We start from the raw sequence: 19,162 nt of genomic DNA, 5'->3' as shown, positions 1-19,162 counted from the left end.
TGGTCTGTGAGGCTTAAAATAGTTACTCTCTGCTTCTTACAGAGAGAGTTTGCTAACCCTGCTCTAGGCTAAATCCTCTTTAGTAGCTCTAATGCTGAGTAGTCCTTCAGTTTCCAAAGGACCTGCTTTGGACCACTCTTTTAGAAAGTTCTTATTTACAGTGAGTAAAAAAAAAATCTACTTTTCTGTGGCATGACCCTGCTGACCCTAGTTGAGCTTTAGTATGTGGGATCATCCAGAACACATCAAATCGTTCTGCTGTGCATCAGCTCCTTGTATCTCAGAAGATGACAATCATGACTCCGGTCAGAACCTCACTAAATCCTGGTACCATTGTATTTCAAGACCCTTCACACCACCAAAAGTGAGCACAGTGCTCCCGTGCCATCTGGCCAGTATAAAGCTAAATTGGGATCCCTCTAAGTATTCTAGGTGCCAAGTTCAGTAGGAAGACGTAATGGCTGCATTCTGCATGGTTGGAGAGCTTGGGATCTAATCTGAAGAACAGAGACAGGTTCATGTGGGATATGAATTCTCCACTTAAAGCCAGCATGATGCAACTTCTGGGTCATGTGTACCCATGGTGCATGTCTGTGGTCTGGGAGGTTGTGAAACAGTTTTGTTTTGTTTGTTTGTTTTTACTGAATTTGGGTACAAAAGGAAAACAGTAACTTCTATTTCAACAGAGATGGTGGTGGTGTTCTCTAAATCATAGATGCAAATGGGAGGTTCTTTCTTGGTGCCGTGTACTTCTTTAAGCCCTGTCGTTGAGTAGAGTGACTTGCATTGTCTTCTGTGTTCTCGTCCCCCTACCATCGTCTCTCACTATTGCAGGCTGTTGCAACAGCTTCTTAGTTTCCCTGCCTCTTGTTTTCCCTTTCTCTTGTTGGCCTTCCTCATTCTGCCAGTTAAGGGCACAGCAGCAGTAATCATTTCTCTGCTGATCTGTTCGCTTCAGTGACTCCCCCTTGTCAATAACGGAAAGATTAAAAATTCGTAGGGTGTACCAATTAAAACCTAAATGTTAAAAGATCTGTAGGATGGTGTTGACTTCTCCAGGACCACCAAACTCTTCCTGTCCTCCCCCTCTTCCACATTCAGAGAAAGACTAGTCCATGTTCTGTGAACCTGCCTTATATTTTCCCATACCCAGGTCTTGGTCATACCATGTGCCCTATAAGAACTGACCTTTTCTCCTTCCTTCCCAAAACCATATATCAAACCGTACCTTCTTCAGTTCATATTCACTCATGTTCATTTCTCTCTCTCCCTCTCCCTCCCCCTCTCCTGCCCATTCCTAAAGGTTTGGTTCTCTGCCTCAGTGGTCCAATTTGTATTGTATTTCCTTTTATGTTGCTTATAAAAATCTGCTTTTTGTTTTAGGAATATGTGATCATGTCTTACCTCCCGGCATTGTTGTAAACATTGAAAGTTACTTGAAAGGAATGTTTGGGTCTTGCCTCCTTTCTTTATCCCTCAAAGCATTTAGGAGAATCTGTGCTTGTTTTAGTGAATATAACTATTGACTTGTCAGGAACAGTTAAGTAGCAAGAAGAGTTGAATTGGAAGTAGATGATTTTGAATCTAACAGACTGGAAGAATCTTGATACTTCTAAGAAATTCAGAGGAGTTGCTGTTGTGTGGTATGGGGCCAGACAAAGGACAAAATAACGCCTCTTACTGGTGAAAAAAATAAGTTAGAAATCTGGAAATCGTTCATAGTGATAATTCTTTTGCCAGTTACATGCTCTCAGAATGTCCTTGGGCTGCTTTCAGTTCAATAACTATGTTCTTGGCATGTGTCATGCAGTTTGGTCCTAGCTGCCTTCACACTTAATAACCATATTTAATTCTCAAGTTTTAATTCTTAGTTTTGTTATTTCCCCTTTCATATGTTTGGTTATTAAGGCTTAGGAGATGTTAAGTTTGTCCACGACTGTAGAGCAAGAGTCTTCTACCCTAATTTGAGTCTTTTACCCTAATCGCAAGCTTGGCTTTGCTTATCACACTCTGAATCATCTGTCTTATTCTCTCCTTACCTCACTAACTCATTATCATTGCTGTCCTTATTTTCTCTGCACTTGTGCCCCTTGGTTGAGTTTTCGTTGATCTGAATTAATAGTGTTTCTTCTACCTGACTGGGTTATGCCAGGAATTAGCCATAAAGTGAAATAAGTCAAATTGGCTAAGTTGAAAGAAGCCCATCACAAAAGGACAAATATTATGTCATTCCACATAATATGAGTAGTTAGATTCAAAGATATAGAAGGTCTAATAGTGGTTTTCAGGGATTGGGTGTAGGGAGGAATGGGAAGTTAATGCTTCATGGGTAGAGAATTTATTTCAGTTGGGAAGATGAAAAAGTTCTGGAGATGGATAATATCAATGACACTATAACAGTGTATATATACTTAATGCCACAGAACTATACACTTAAATGGTAAAATTTATATTGTTTTACCACACTGAAAATCTTTTTCAAATTTTAGCTTAAAAAAAAAAACAAAACTAAGCCATAGGACTTAGCCATTGCTATGCAAGTGATAGGGAGTCATTAGATTTTTGGATAGGGGAGCGGGAATGATGTGATTGGAGTTTTTCTCTGATTGGAAGATTAAACTGGAGTCATTTATAAGCATTAAATTAGAATAACTGGTTAGGAAGCTATGAAAACAGTTCAGACTATAGATAGCAAGCACTTGAAATAAGGAATGCAGAAAGGCAGGCATGATCTGGACTATTATGAATGATGTTGCAGTGAACATACTTTTATATGTCTGAATGAATATATGTACACAGTTATTTGAGGTAGGCATCTGGGAGTAGATCCAAGGCCCTGGGGTGTGTGTTCAGCTAGAGTAAACACTGCCGTAGTTTTCCAAAGTGGTTATACCAACTCACATTCCTGCTAACAGGGCGTGAGAGTTTCTCCACAGTCTTCACCATACTTCTACCGTCAGTCTTTTTCATTATAATCATTCTGGTGGTTTTGTTAGTGTTATTGATTTGCATTTTCCAATGAGTAAAGAAGCTGAGATCCTTTTATGTCTATTGCCACTTGAAAATCTTTTGTATAGTGTCTGTTCAAACTTGTATAGTGTCTGCTCATTTTTCTGTTGAGTGGTCTTATTCCTGCTAATTTGTACACTTTTTTAGATGTGTTCTGAATGTGAGGCATATGTATTGCAAATATCTCCTCCCACTCTCTTGGCAGTACCTTTTGATGATCAGAAGTTAAGTTTAATGCTGTATAATTGCTCACTTTTTCTCTTGTCTTAGTACATTGAGCATTCAAGAAATCATTGCCTATCCCAAAGTCATGAACATATTTTCCTTTGTTTTCCTCTAAATGCTTTATTATTCATCTTTCACATTTGGGTTTACAGTGATCTGAGATTAATTTTCACATATGGCATGACATAAGGATAAAGAATCTCTTCCCATCGTTATCAAATTGACCTAGTTCCACTTATTGAAAAGACAGGTTTGGCTTTGTTTTGTTTTTCTCCACAGCATTACAGTATCATCTTTTTCTTAAATCTAGAGTTGATGTATGTATGGGTCTCTTTTTAGATTCTTCTGTTCCTTTAGCCTATTAATCTATTTTTTAGGCTCTACTTTTAGTCTTCTAAATAGACAAGGCTTTCCTCCTAGTGGCTACCTTTGGTAACACCCAAATGGTCCTGGTAGTGAAAATTAAAATGTGCTCATGCTCATGACACATGCTCAGTCATGTCCAGCTCTTTGCGACCCCATAACCTGTGCCCACTCCTTTGTCCATGGAATTTTCCAGGCAAGAATACTGGAGTGGGTTGCCATTTCCTCCTTCAGGGGATCTTCCCAACACAGGGATCAATCCCGCATCTCCTGCGATTCCTGCATTGGCAGGCAGATTCTTTACCACTGAGCCACCTGGGAAGCCCAAAGTAAAATGTATTATTTATTGCAGGATAACAAATTACCCTAAAGCTTACTGGCTTAAAGGAGAAATAAATATGTATTATTTAATGTGATTTCTGTGAATCGGCACTTTAGGAGCAATTTAGTTTGGTGGACTTGGCTCAGGGTCTGTCATGAAATTACAGTCAAAAAGTACCTATAGTTGCTGTGATCTTAACTAGGACCAACAGATATGCTTCTAAGAATAGCTCTTTTTCACAGCTGGCACGAGGCCTTAGTTCCTTACCACGTGCATTCCTCCTTTGTACTGCTTGAGTGTCCTTACAACATGGCAGCTGATCCAAAGGAGACCAAGAAAGAAGCTACAGTGTCTTTCATGCCTTCCCCTTGGAAGTCACACACTTTCGTTTAAGCAGTATCCTATTATTCATCCTCATTCCGTAGGAAAGAGGACTACATAAGGCTGCACTGGGAAATGAGATTCATTAGGGGCTATCTTGGGACCTGGCTACCGCACAGAAAAATAGGAGAAGCTGGCTGGTACCTTATTTAATATGTTTCCCCAAGGCAGAGAATCATGTATGCCATTGCAGCAAATATTTTCTAGATCTGGCAGGTAACTCAGTAGGTTTAGAAATGCTGGTGACTCTTAGTTCACTCCATTTTGTGTCCTTCTGCTCAGGACCCTGAATGCTCAAAAGTTTAATCATATTTTCATGTGATTCCTGAAGAGCCCATCTCTGTCCTTGAGTGGGAAAGATTGAGGACAACTAGGTCTGGTTATAATCATCCGCCAAGTATGAACAATCTTTCTCTCCATGATCTTCTCTTCTATGAACATTCCAATTCTCTTCTGGATAAGTTTTTTAAACTCTCAATTATGAGGTAATCTTAGATTCGCATATAGTTATAGAAAATAATAGCCCAAGTAACCTGTACCACTTTCCACCCACTGGTAACATTTCCAAAACTGTGGTACAGTATGACAGCAAAGATGTTGGTATTGTTACAGTCAAAATCCAGAACATTTCCATCACCAAAAGAATCTTTCATACTGCCCTCTTGTAGCCACGTGTTAACTTGCTTCAGTCATGTCCAACGCCTTGCGGCTCCTTAGACTATAGCCCACCAGGCTCCTCTGTCCTTGGGATTCTCCAGGCAAGAATACTGGAATGGGTTGCCATTTCCTCCTCCAGGGGATCTTCCTGAACCAGGGATTGAACCTGTGGCTCCTGCACCTCCTGCATTGCAGGCGGATTCTTTATCTCTGAACCACCAGGGTCAGTCAATTCTTTTTTCCTTAAAAAAAAAAAATTATTGGAGTATAATTGCTTTACAATATTTTGTTAGTTTCTGCTGTACAACAAAGTGAATCAGCTATATGTACACACAGATCCCCTCCCTCTGGAACCTCGCTCTTACCCACCCCATCCCACCCACCTAAGTCATCACAGAGCACTGAGCTGAGCTCCCTGTGCTATACAGCAGGTTCGCACCAGCTATTTATACGTGATAGTAGTCTTACCCACTTCTAATCCCATTCCAACCCTCTCCTTAACCACTGACAGTCACTATTCTACTGTGCTGTGCTTAGTTGCTCAGTCATCTCCAGGTCTTTGTGACCTCATGGACTGTAGCTTGCCAGGCCCCTGTGTCCATGGGGATTCTCCAGGCAAGAATACTAGAGTGGGTTGCCATGACCTCCTCCAGGGGATCTTCCCAATCCAGGGATCAAACCCAGGTCTCCTGCATTGCAGGCAGATTCTTTACCATCTGAACCACCAGGGAAGCCCAAGAATACTGGAGTGGGTAACCTATCCCTTCTGCAGAGGATCTTCCCAACCCAGGAATCAAACAGGGTCTCCTACATGGTAGGCAGATTCTTTACCAACCGAGCTACCAGGGAAGCTCCACTAATCTGCTATCTATTCCTAAATTCTGTCATTTCAAGAATGCTCTGTAAGTGGAATGACACATTGTGTAACCTTCTGGGATTGATTCTAACAAAATACAGCATAATTCTTTGGAAATTCATCCAGGATTTTGCATGTGTCAATACTTTGTTCCTTTTTTATTGCTGACTAGTGTTCTATGGTAGGCAAGTACCACAGTTTATTTACCACTTACCCACTGAAAGATGTCTAGATTGTTCCAGTTTTGAGTTATTATAATAAAACTTACATGAGCATTCATGTAAAAGTTTTTATAGAAATATATGAATGTTCATTTCTCTGGGATAAATGCCCGGGAATACAGTTGCTGGGTCATATAGCAGTTGCATGTTTATTTTTTTTAAGAAACTGCCAACATCTCTCCACAGAAGACATACAGATGACCGAAAAGCACATGAAAAGATGCTCAACATCACTAATTATTAGAAAAATGCAAATCAAAGCTATTGATACAATGAGGTATCACCTCACACCAATAAGAATGGCCATCATAAAAAAAAAAAAATCTATAGATAGTAAATGCTGGAGAAGGTGTGGAGAAAAGGAAACCCTCCTACATTATTGGTGGGAGTGTAAGTTGGTACAGCCACTATGGAAAACAGTATTACAGTTCCTTAAAAAACTAAAGATAGAACTACTGTATGGCCCAGCAGTCTGACTACTGGGCCTATAGCCAGAGAAAACCATGTTTCAAAAAGATATACGCACCCCAGTGTTCATTTTAGCACTGTTTATAATGGCCAGGACATGGAAACAACCTAGATGTCCATCAGCTGATGAATAAATAAAGAAGATGTGATACCTATTAATATAGACAATGGAATATTACTAAACCATAAAAAAGTAATGCCATTTGCAGCAACATGAATGGACCTAGAGATTGTTAACGCTGAGTGAAGTAAGACCCAGAAAGACAAATATCTTATGATATCGCTTATATGTGGAATCTAAAAAAAGGGTGGAAATGAACTTATTTACAGAATAGAAGTAGAGGCACTGATGTAGAAAGCAAACTTATGGTTACCAGGGAATGGAGGGGAGGATAAATAGATTGGATTAACATATACACACCACTATATATAAAACAGATAACTAATAAGAACCTGCTCTGTACCACAGGGAACTACTCAATACTCTGTAATGACCTATGTGGGAAAAGAACTTTTTTTTTAAGTGAATATATCTATATGTATAATTGATTGACTTTGCTGTATACCTGAAACTAGCACAACATTGCAAAGCAACTATCCTCCAATAAAAAAATTTTTTTTAAAAAAGAAACTGCCAAACTTGTTTTCCAGAGTGGCTATATCCTTTAGATTCTACCAGCAATGTTTGAATGACACATTTTCTCTGCCTTATTGCCAGCGTTTTGTGTTGTTACAAGCTTTTTAAAATTTTAACCATTGTTACATTTGTGATAACATCTTTTTGTGGTTTTGTGTTTCATGAATTGCTAATGATGTGAACTTTTCATGTGCCTCTTTGCCATCTGTATATGCTCTTCAGTGAAATGTCTCTTCATGTTCTGTCTGTGTCCTTCTTGGACTTATTTCCCTTTTTAAACTGTTGGATGTTGAGAGTTCTTTATGTGTTCTCCATACTCTCCTTTGTCAAATATGTGGTTGGCAAATATTTTCTCCCACTCTATATAGCTTATTTTTTAGCCTCTTCTTTTGCAGAACAGAAGTTTTGAGTTTCAGTGAAATCTTAATTTATAAACGTCTCCTTTTATGAACTATGCTTTTGGTATTCTTTCTAAGAAGTCTAAGAACTCTTTGCTTAGCACTAGATCCAATGATTTCCTCCAATTTTTTCTAAATGTTTTATACCTTTATATTTGAGTTCATGATTCATCTTGAGTTCATGTTTATATAAGGTGTGAGACTTAGATTGATATTCACTTTTTTCCCTGCTATGGATGCCCAGTTGCTTCCGCATCACTTATTGAAAAGGCTATCCTCCATTGAATTGCTTTTTCACCTTTGTCAGAAATCAGTTGAACATATTTGTGTGGGCTTCCCTGGTGGTTCAGCTGGTAAAGACTCCGCCTGCAATGAGGGAGATCTGGGTTCGATCCCTGGGTTGGGAAGATCCCTGGAGAAGGAAAACGTCACCCACTCCAGTATTCTGGCCTGGAGAATTCCATGAACTGTATATAGTCCATGGGGTCACAAAGAATTGGACACAACTGAGCAGCTTTCACTTTCTCTGGGTTTCCTATTCAATTCCATTGTTCTGTGTGTGTGTATGCGCGCACCAGTATGACATGGTCTTGATTTCTGTCAGTTCAGTTCAGTTCAGTCGCTCAGTCGTGTCCGACTCTCCGCGACCCCATGAATCACAGCACGCCAGGCCTCCCTGTCCATCACCAACTCCCGGAATACACTCAAACTCATGTCCACAGAGTCGGTGATGCCATCCAGCCATCTCATTCTCCGTCGTCCCCTTCTCCTCCCGCCCCCAACCTTTCCCAGCATCAGAGTCTTTTCCAGTGAGTCAACTCGTCGCATGAGGTGGCCAAAGTATTTCAGTTTCAGCTTCAGCATCAGTCCTTCCAATGAACATCCAGGATTGATCTCCTTTAGAATGGACTGGTTGGATCTCCTTGCAGTATAAGGGACTCTCAAGAGTCTTCTCCAACACCACAGTTCAAAAGCATCGATTCTTCGGCGATCAGCTTTCTTCACAGTCCAACTCTCACATGCATACATGACCACGGGAAAAACCATTGCCTTGACTAGACGGACCTTGGTTGGCAAAGTAATGTCTCTGCTCCTTAATATGCTTTCTAGGTTGGTCATAACTTTCCTTCCAAGGAGCAAGCGTCTTTTAATTTCATGGCTGCAATCAGCATCTGCAGTGATTTTGGAACCCAAAAAAACAAAGTCTGACACTGTTTCCACTGTTTTTCCATCTATTTCCCATGAAGTGATGGGACCAGATGCCATGATCTTTGTCTTCTGAATGTTGAGCTTCAAGCCAACCTTTTCACTCTCCTCTTTCACTTTCTGTAGCTATACTGTAATTATTGAAATCTAGTGGACTTGTTTCTCCCCTTTTATCTACTATTTCAAAGTTGTTTTCAGTATTGTACTTTCTCTGCCTTTTTCTGTACATTAGAGAATACCTACATCCATAAAAACTCGTGCTGGAATTTTGATTAAAGTTGTGTTAAATCTGAACATCAATTTGGGGAGATGTACTGTGTTGTGTCTTTCAATCCATAAACACGGTGTGCCTCTCCATTTAGGTTTTTTAAACTTTCTTTTATCACCATTGTATAGTTTTCAGCATACATGTATTGAGCATGTTTTGTTAGATTCATGCCTCTTTTGTATTTTTAAATGATTATATTAATAAATGGCATTGTATTTTCATTTTCTACATCCATGTGTTTATTTGATAGAATATAGGAGAAAATCAATTTTTGTATGTTCATCTTGTCGCATACCTTGAAGATATTACAAATTAGATTCCAGACCACCACAATAAAGCAAATATTGCAGTCATCTGAAGTTTTTGGTTTCTTGGTGCATATAAAAGTTATTTTTTTAAATATGGCTAAAAAATGCTGTCACCTGAGCTTCGTCAGATCACTGATCACAGATCACTGTGACAAATGTAATGATGAAAAGGTTTGAAATATTGCAAAAATTACCAAATATGAGACAGACGCACAAATTGAGCAGATGCTGTTTGAAAAGTGGCACTGACAGGTTGGTTTGACCCAGGGTTGCCACAGACCTTCGATTCGTATAATATACAACACCCACAAATCATGATAAAGCAATGCTCAATACAGTGAGGTTTGCCTGTATTTTGTGACCTTGCCAGACTTGCTTATTTGTCCTAGGAGTTTCTTTCCTGAATTCCTTGGGATTTTTTATGTGGACAATCATGCCATCTAAATAGGGACAATTTTTTTCTTCATTTTCAATCTGTATGCCTTTTTAAAAATTGAAATTTAGTTAATGTACAATATTATATAATTTACAGGTATACAGCATAATGATTCGCGATTTTTAAAGGTTATGTTCCACTTACAGCTATAAAATATTGGCTATACTCCATTGAGTTGTGCAACATATCCTTGTAGCTTATTTATTTTATACGTTATAGTTTGTACCTCTTAATCCCCTACCGCTATCTTACCCTACCCTCTTCCCACTGGTAACCACTAGTTTGATCTCTATCTGTGAGTCTGTCTCCTTTTTTGTGATATTCACTGGCTTGTTTTGTTTTTTAGTTTCCACATGCAAGTGATACCATGTGGTGTTTTGTCGTTCCCTGTTTGCTTTATTTCCTTTAGCATAATACCCTCTAAATGCAGCAGTCTGTATGCCTTTGTCCTCCTTTGAGAAGTTAGTAAAGTCTCCTCTGTTGATGGAATTTTTCAGGCAAGAATACTAGAGTGGGTTGCCATTTCCTACCCCAGGGGATCATTCTGACCCAGGGATCAAACCCACATTCTTGTGTCTCCTGCATTGGCAGGCAGATTCTTTACCACTGCACCACCTGGTAAGGCCCTGAAGTATATTAAACACTCAATAAATATTTGTTGCGTGGATGGATGGATAGATGGATGGCAGGAAGGAAACATAAACATAAATGAGGCCAAGGAGATAAGAGCAGTTCAAGTTAGTAATGTTTAGCAAACACCTACCATGGAGATTCAGAGAGGAGTAGGAGGAGATTTTATTCATTGTCTACTTGGGAAGAAATAACAAATACTAAAATAACTGTAATATGTTGTAAAAAAAAAAAAAGTGACATGCAATGAGAAGTTCATAAAAAGTGTTATGAAGGTTCAGGGGAAGTAGAGGTCCATTGTAGCTGAGGCATTGGAGAAGTTTTTTTTTTTCTTTATTTAAAAAAACCTTTTATTCAAAATAACGTTAGATTTCAGAAAAGTCACAAAGTTGCACAGAGAATTTTGGTATATTCCTTACCCCTTGCTTTAATATGAGAAGTTGTCTTTTGAGCTAGACTCTTTGGAGTTGCTTATATTTGCTTCTGAATTATGTGGTTTCCAAAAAAAAAAAAACATGAAAGTTGGAGCAGAGGGTGTTGTGGCAGAAGAGGAATGTGAATTTGGGACCAGACTAGATGGCTTTGCCTGCTCTGTCATAAATTTATCAGCATTTTGTACGCAGCCGTTTATCAGCCTCCACCACTTCTTGCAAGCAGAACCTGACAGGCTCCGATGTTATCTGTAGCAAACACCTTTTTCTTGTTTATGACAGTCTCTGTGTGTGTGTGTTTATGTTTGCACCTGCACCCCAGTGATTTGGAGACAGTTCTTTCTACAGAGCCAGGCCCTAAAGGAGGATACATCAATTGAAACACACACATTAATACCTTTAAAAACTTCACCATGCCATCCACACACTTGCATTATATAATGCACCTGCAACTTTGCCCACACACAAGTGCACACAGAGTTTTGTACACAGTGGCCTGGGCAAGATTTTAGGCAACTATAGTTGAAGGTTCCGTTCCGTTCCGTTCCGTTCAGTCGCTCAGTCGTGTCCGACTCTTTGCGACCCCGTGGACTGTAGCCTACCAGGCTTCTCCGTCCATGGGATTCTCCAGGCAAGAATACTGGAGTGGGTTACCATTTCCTTCTCCAGGGGATCTTCCTGACCCAGGGATCGAACCCGGGTCTCCCGCATTGGAGGCAGACGCTTTAACCTCTGAGCCACCAGGGAAGCCCATAGTTGAAGGTACTTACATTTATTTTCCTCAGCTCTATCCTATACCTTAATCTTCACTTCCACCGAAGGCTTATTAGACACCAGTTATATCCCCCGACCTTCTAGATTCTGTCAGGAGTTCATGTAAGAAGGTGATTCAGTCTACGGCCATACCACCCTGAACGTGCCTGATCTCATCTGATCGTGAAAGCTAAGCAGGGTTGGGCCTGCTTAATACTTGGATGGGAGAAAATGATTCAGTAATTAATCCAGTACCTATTTTACTGATAACCGCCTATGTGCCAGGCTCAACTGTAAACACGGAGAATGTCGCATGGGATAAAAAGAACCAATACCTGCCCTCGTGAAGCTTACATTCTAGGAGGTGGGTAGAATCAGCAACCACAGGGTGTTTTAGGTGGTTTGGGTGCTGGTGAGATCAGCATAGCAGAGTAAGGGGGAAGAGAGTGTGACGATTGGGTGGCCAGAAAAACAGTCTGTCCAGTAATGTGACATTTAAATAGTGACTTGATGGAATACATAAGCAGTGGGAATATCTGGGGAAGGAGTATTCCAGTCAGAGGGAACAGCCAGAGCAGAGACGCTGAGGCAGGAGTGTGTGGCCAGCATCAAGCAGAATGGGCGCGGCAGAGAGGGGCAGGGCTGAGGTGCGAGTTGTGGGTGACGGGGTGTTGCCTGGGGCTCACTGGCTACTGTGGGGACTTCGGCTTTTCCTCTGAGTGAAGTGGAAAGCCAGAGGACGCTTAGTGCAGAGAAGTGCTGCGCTCTGATTGATGCCAGCTTCCAGGTCGGGAACAGACTGCCGGATGAAAGCATAGAAGCCGGAAGGCGGCCGAATGGTGGACTAAGCCAAGTGCGTAACAGTCAAGGTGTGGATAAGTGACCGGGTTGTGAGTGCATTTTGAAACTGTTTGGACCAACAGGATTTGCTGTTGGGTTTAGGAGTTGATGACTGACATCAAGATTTTTGGCCTGAGCAGCTGCAAGGTTGGAGCTGCTCATAACTGAGATGGGAAACACTGAAGGAAGAACAGACTTGGAGGATAGGAAGAGCTCAGTTTAAAGGAAGTTTGTGATGCCAGGGCTTCCCTGATGGCACAGTGGTTAAGAATCTGCCTTGCAAAGCAGGGGGCGTGGGTTCGAGCCCTGGTTGGGTAGCTACGATCCTGTATGCCATGGAGCAGCTGAGTCTGAGTGGTGCTGCACCTGAGCCCTCGCACACAACTAGAGAATCCATGTGTCTCGATGAAAGATGCCACGCGATACAACAAAGCTTCCTCATGCCCCAGCTAAGACCCAATGCAGCCAAATAAATAAAATGCATTTTTAAAGAAAGATTTGAGATGCCTATTAGTGAGGAGCAGGTATGAGGCTCTCAAGTTCTATAAATGGGTTTGGGCTGGAGCCATGCTGCTGCTGCTGCTAAGTCACTTCAGTCGTGTCCGACTCTGTGTGACCCCATAGACGGAAGCCCACCAGGCTCCCCCGTCCCTGGGATTCTCCAGGCAAGAACACTGGAGTGGGTTGCCATTTCCTTCTCCAATGTGTGAAAGTGAAAAGTGAAAGTGAAGTCGCTCAGTCGTGTCCGACCCTTAGCGACCCCACGGACTGCAGCCTACAAGGCTCCTCCATCCATGGGATTTTCCAGGCAAGAGTCATAAATTTGCGAATTACAGCAGTTAGATGACTTTTAAAGCTGTGAAATGAAATAGAATAATCTAGGAAGTGGATATAGAAAGAGAAGAGTCTAAGAACTGAGCATGGGGGCATTGCAGCCTTTAGAAGTCAGGGAGACGAGGAGGAACCAGGACTGGAAACGGAAAGAGAGCAGCTGGGAGATAGGAAAATTGAGAGTGAGCCCTGAAGCCAAATGAGGAAAATGCCTCAAAGAGAATGGGATAGTAAACTGTTATCAGATGTTGCTGAGAGATCAAGTAAAACCCAAAAGTTGCTTTGAGTGTTGAAGTCTTTAAGACCTCTGTTGAAGGAGGTGGGGGTCGGGGCAGCCTGCTTGTATTGCTTCCAAGAAAAGAATGGGAGGAGAGGAAACAATGATTAACATTATAGAAATCTCTGAGGTTTTTCTGTAAAGAGCAGAAAACTGGGCCATAGTTGGAAGGGAATGTGGGATCAAGTCAAACTTTTCATTTTTTTTTTGTTTTCTGAGATGGGACAAGTTGGTGTCCTGGTGGGAATGATCCTGGTGGGGGAGGAAGATGCAGTGATGGCCAAGATACAGTGATGTCCCCATGTAGTGAGAGGTGGTGATGCTCTGGTGGAAGAAAGTGGGCCTTAGACTGGGTGAACCATCCACGCTGCACAGTAATAAACTACTTTGCTATAATGCAGGCAGATTGGTAAATACGGTAATGGAACATTTGTAGATGCTCTTCTGCTTGCTTGTATATTCTCACACCAAAGAGTGGAGGTGCTACAGGCTTCAAGAGGGCAAGGTTCAGATGATTGCCAAAGAGCAACAGAAAATCACGAACCAGATAAATGTAGTCAGACTGTCGCAGCGTGAGGGCTCACTTGAGCTTAAGGTGAGAGCAGCCAACGTGGTTGTGTGATTTTCTCCAGCTCCGTACAGCTGAGTGGGAACAAGCAGAGTAGGTTAAGCATTAGACTTAGTCAAGGGTTATGGTTTCCCAGGTAAAGAGAGGAAGAGAAGCAAGAGCATGATTATAATGACGGATCACAGGAACAAGGCAGGTAGAAGGAAGTGAGGATGGAGATAGGTGACAGTACAAGGGGCCAGGACTAATGGAGTGAAGCCCCAGTGAGGTCTAAAGAACCACGACGACAGTCAGAGCCTTGGCATTAGTGGCGCTTTAGGGCTGCATCATAGAGCTTTGTGTGTGGTGTAAACTCTATAAGGTAGGGAGGACAGTGGGCGATGATATTCTGTGCTCTAGATAAAGCAGTGATTCTCATTCTATAGATAAAGCAAGCTCCAAAGAGGTCAGTAACTTCATGTGAAAGTCACCCAGCATAGACTCCACCCGAGGCTCTGTTTTATTGGTAATATCTTTTTACCACTTTGGGTGATGTCTGCTCACAGATTACTCAGTCTCACTGAAGACATGGAATGTAGAAAACAGCATAAGGAAATGTGTAACAGTGTTAAATTCTATAATAAGGCATGACATAAGGAGTTTATTCATCCAGTAATATGTATTGAGTGCTTATTATGTGCAGGGCTGTGTTATAAATGTTAGGGATACAGTATTATCCACTATATATAGTGAATGAGATGGGGGAAATTCTGAAGTTAGGTGCTCCAGGGAAGTTTTCGAAGGGTTTCCATGTGATTCTTGCAAGGCATCATGATTGGGTAAAAAGCACCAGGTACTGGAAGCTCGGAAACTTTTTTCTCCACTACTTGCTGTGTGTGATGTTGTTGCTTCAGCTCCCTCTGTCTTAGTGGGGGACCCCATCCATAAACTGAGATGTTACGGCTTTGCAAGTTCCACCCAGACTAAAAGTCCTGTGAGTTTGAGGCTGTATTCTAGCTTGATGGAATAATTGTGTCAAGTGTTTTAGTCCTCATCTGACTTCTTGAAATGACGTATCTCATTTCATAGTGATAAGACCCTGTTTCAGTAGTGAAATGCTGCACTAACGTGTGTTCTAAAGTCATCCGCTGTTTTTGAAACTCTGGGGAAACACAAAAAGGAGATAGAGGCCACGCTCAGCTGGCAGGTGCAACAGTCGCCACCCTCAGCCTGGTGATATCTGAGGACCTGTGAAGAGCTTTGAATTAACTCATGACTTTCCCCCTCCTCTCACTCCTTCCCATTCAGGCCTGGAAGAAACGCTGGTTTATCCTGCGGAGCGGCCGGATGAGTGGTGACCCCGACGTCCTGGAATACTACAAGAATGATCACTCCAAGAAGCCCCTGCGCATCATCAACCTGAACTTCTGCGAGCAGGTGGATGCAGGCCTGACCTTCAACAAGAAGGAGCTGCAGGACAGTTTCGTGTTCGACATCAAGACCAGCGAGCGCACCTTCTACCTGGTGGCTGAGACGGAGGAGGACATGAATAAGTGGGTCCAGAGCATCTGCCAGATCTGCGGCTTCAACCAGGCAGAAGAGAGCACAGGTACGAGACGCTTCTCAGCAGGGGCCAGGTGCCTCCTGGCAGTGGCTGGGCCCCGGGGGCCAAGGGGACGGCCTCCAGACTCCTTGAACAAGCAGAGTGGGCTCGTTCTCTGAGGCGGAGGAGAAGTAGGCAGAGGGTAGGAGTGTGAAGGGCTTGGCCACAGAGTAGAGGGCCTCCTAGCCCTGAGTCTGTTCATGTGGAAAGCAGGCATGCTGGGGTTACGACGGAGCTCAAGGTACTTGATGGTGTTTCTTCAGGGGCCTCCACGCCGCCCGGATCCTCAGGTCTGCCCTTTGCCCCCTCGGCTCTCTGGCTCTCTGTGCCCGGTTAACCTGTCACCCACACGCGCAGCTTGCACCTCGCTGTCTTCTGTGATCCATCCTCTGTCCACTCCCATCATCGGTTTCAGAACAACCTGCACAGTTACACTTGCCGCTTTTCTGGCAAGGGGAGGTGTGGGATTCTTTGTGAGTACCTGATGTACAATCCACTGTTCTTTGTTTCCCTGGGAACAGACACATAAGAAGGGGGAAATCCTGACTTCTGTTCAGATTTTGTTAGGCTTCACAGAAAGAGCAGCTCAACATTTCTAAGTGAGGCTTCAGTTGCAGAAATGCTCTTTGACATTTGTATGGGCTCATTCCCAACTCTAGGATGATTGAGGAGTAGGGTTTTTGTATGTGTGTGTGGCAGATGGAAAACCTAAGTTAGTAGTTTCCTAACTGGCGACGAGTTGACTCACTGGAAAAGAGTCTGATGCTGGGAGAGATTGGGGGTAGGAGGAGACGGGGACGACAGAGAATGAGATGGCTGGATGGCATCACCGACTCGATGGACATGAGTTTGAGTGAACTCCGGGAGTTGGTGATGGACAGGGAGGCCTGGAGTGCTGTGGTTCATGGGGTCGCAAAGAGTCGGACACGACTGAGCGACTGAACTGAACTGAACTGAAACCTGGTTACATATCAGAATTAAAGAGGAACATTTTTTAAATGTTGATGCTAAGGATCCATACCATATCAAATCAGTTAGCTAAGAATGTCAGGGGTGGGACCTAGGCATCAGTCTTTTAAAGGTTTCACACCAAGTGGCAAGGGTCTGGGGCTCAGCATCCATTTTCTGTAAATAATTGAAGGCCACATACAGTCTCTGATTCCTATACCTGTTTTCTAAATTTTAGAACCCTTTAAAAATATGAAAACTGTTTCTAGCTCATCACCAACATCAGCCTCCATCTGGGAACCTATTAGAAATGAAAATTCTTAAGCCCCACCCCAGACTTGGTGAATCAGAAACTCTGGAGGTGTTTTAGCCAGGTGATCTGATGCATGGTTAAGTTTGAGAACCACTGATTTAGACTCTTACTATCAGAGTGGGGTTTATGGAAGAGCAGCATCAACCTCTCCTGGGAACTTGTTAGGAAGACAGAAGACTTCAGACTTACAGGATCAGAATCTGCATATTTTTTAAAGTATCTTATTCTGAAATAATGTTGAACTTACAGAAGAGGTGCAGAAGTTGTACAGCAAGTTCCCATGTATCTTTCATCCAGCTTTCCCTAACGTTAACATCTTTCTTAACCAGAGTATAGTTGTCAGAATGTTGATTGGTATAATACTGTTAGTTGCGGTGTATTGGGATTTCACTTGTTTTTCACCAGCATCTTTATTCAGTTCAGGATTCGGTCCAGGATAGCATATTAGGTTTGGTGGTTCTGCCTCTAGGGCCTCCAATCTGGGATGCCAGTTTCTCAGTCTCTCTTGTGTTCTTTGACCTTGACACTTTTAAGGCATACTGGCTAGATATTTTGTAGAATCTCCCTCAGTTTGAATTTGTATGATGTTTTTTCATGATTTGATTGAGGTTTGGGGGAGACTATCACAGAGGTAATGTGCCTTTCTCTGCACGTTGTATCAGGAGACACATGGTATCAATATGCCTTGATCACTTGGTTAAGATGGTATCTGACACCTTCTTCCACTGTAAAGCTGCTCTCTGTGCTTTCATAATTAATAAATATTTTGCAGGGAGTACTTTAATGATGTACAAATACCCCATTTCTGCTTAAACTTTTGCCCACTAATTTTAGCATTCATCAGTGGATCACGTTTGCAGCCATTATTACTGTGGTATCCTAATGAAATTTTCTATCTCCCTCTGAATTGTATTAAGATACATAGGTGATTTGTAGGCACATTAAAATTTGAGAAGCTCTGGTCTGGATTATTTGTTCACAAACCTGGTGGGTCATCAGAATCACCCTAAAAACTTTCATCTTTTAATTTACATGTACTGATTCAGTAGGTCTGACTTAGGGCTGCAAAATAGTTTTGAGAAACTCCTCCTGCAGAATGGGAGAATTATTTCCAAATCATATCTGATAAGGGTCTAGTATCTAGAATATAAAAAGAACTATTACATCTCAAACAGCAACAAAAAATAACCTCATTTAAAAATGGGTAAAGTATCTGAATAGACAGTATTCCAGAGAAGATACACAAATAACCAGTGAGCCCATGAGAAGATGCAAAGATGTTGGACATCCTTACTCATTAGGGAGATGTGAAACAAAACCACAATGAGATAACACTTCACACCCACTAGGATGACTGTAATCAAAATATGGACAGTGACCAGTGTTGGCAACGATGTGAAGAAACATACTTTGCTCATGCATTCCACCTCATATGTTGCTGGTAGGAATGTAAAATGGTACAAATGAACCTGTTTACAAAACGGAAATTGTTTCACAGATATAGAAAACAAACATACGGTTACCATGGAGGAAAGGAGGGTGATAAATTGGGAGATTGAGATTGACACCTACCCACTATTGTATATGAAAGATAATAAGAACCTACTGTATAGTACAGGGAACTCTGTTCAGGACTCTGCAGTGACCTATATGGGTTTGGAGTCTAGAAGAGAGTGGATTTGTGTATTATGGATAGTTGATTCACTGTACAGCAGAAAGTAACACAACATTATAAAACAAATATACACCAATTTTAAAAATTGTGTGTGTGTGTATATATATGTATAATGTGATACACACATACACACACACACATATATGGTCACATTTTCATTATCCATTCATTCCTGGTTGTTTTCATGTCACTCCTACTATAAATAGTGCTGAAATGAACATAAGGGGGCAGATAACTCTTCCAGACAGTAATTTCAGTTCCTTCAGTGATATATCCAGAAGTGGAATTATTGGGTTGTATGGTTCTACTTTTAATTTTTTGAGTAAAACCTCCATACTGTTTTGCATAGTGGCTGTTCCAATTTCTATTCCCACCTCCAGTCCACAAGGGTTCCCTTTTCCCCATATCTCTAGTCACACTTATCACAATTTTTTTGATACTAGCCATTTAACAGGTATGAGGTGGTATCTCATTGTAGTTTTTACTTTATTTGCATTTCTGTACCTGTTGACTATTCAGATATCTTCTTTGGAAATTCTATTCAGGTCCTCTGCCCATT

General features: G+C 41.7%; 1 protein-coding gene across 3 annotated transcripts in view; it reads left to right on the top strand.

Annotated features, from left to right (window-relative positions):
• The window catches only part of GAB2 (GRB2 associated binding protein 2), a 183,383-nt gene that overhangs the window by 108,909 nt on the left and 55,312 nt on the right, over positions 1-19,162 (top strand). For all 3 annotated transcript variants that reach the window (XM_055416084.2, XM_055416086.2, XM_088832341.1), the window contains exon 2: positions 15,373-15,673. In XM_055416084.2, the coding sequence (XP_055272059.2) occupies positions 15,373-15,673 (301 nt within the window). The remainder of the gene's footprint in view (positions 1-15,372; positions 15,674-19,162) is intronic.

This window comes from Moschus berezovskii, chromosome 25 (assembly GCF_049115385.1).
Source record: "Moschus berezovskii isolate FMDL1 chromosome 25, NW_MosBer_1.0, whole genome shotgun sequence".
Lineage (NCBI taxonomy): Eukaryota > Metazoa > Chordata > Mammalia > Artiodactyla > Moschidae > Moschus > Moschus berezovskii.
The sequence above is the reverse complement of the archived record's forward strand: the minus strand, read 5'-3'. Positions and strand labels throughout refer to the sequence as shown.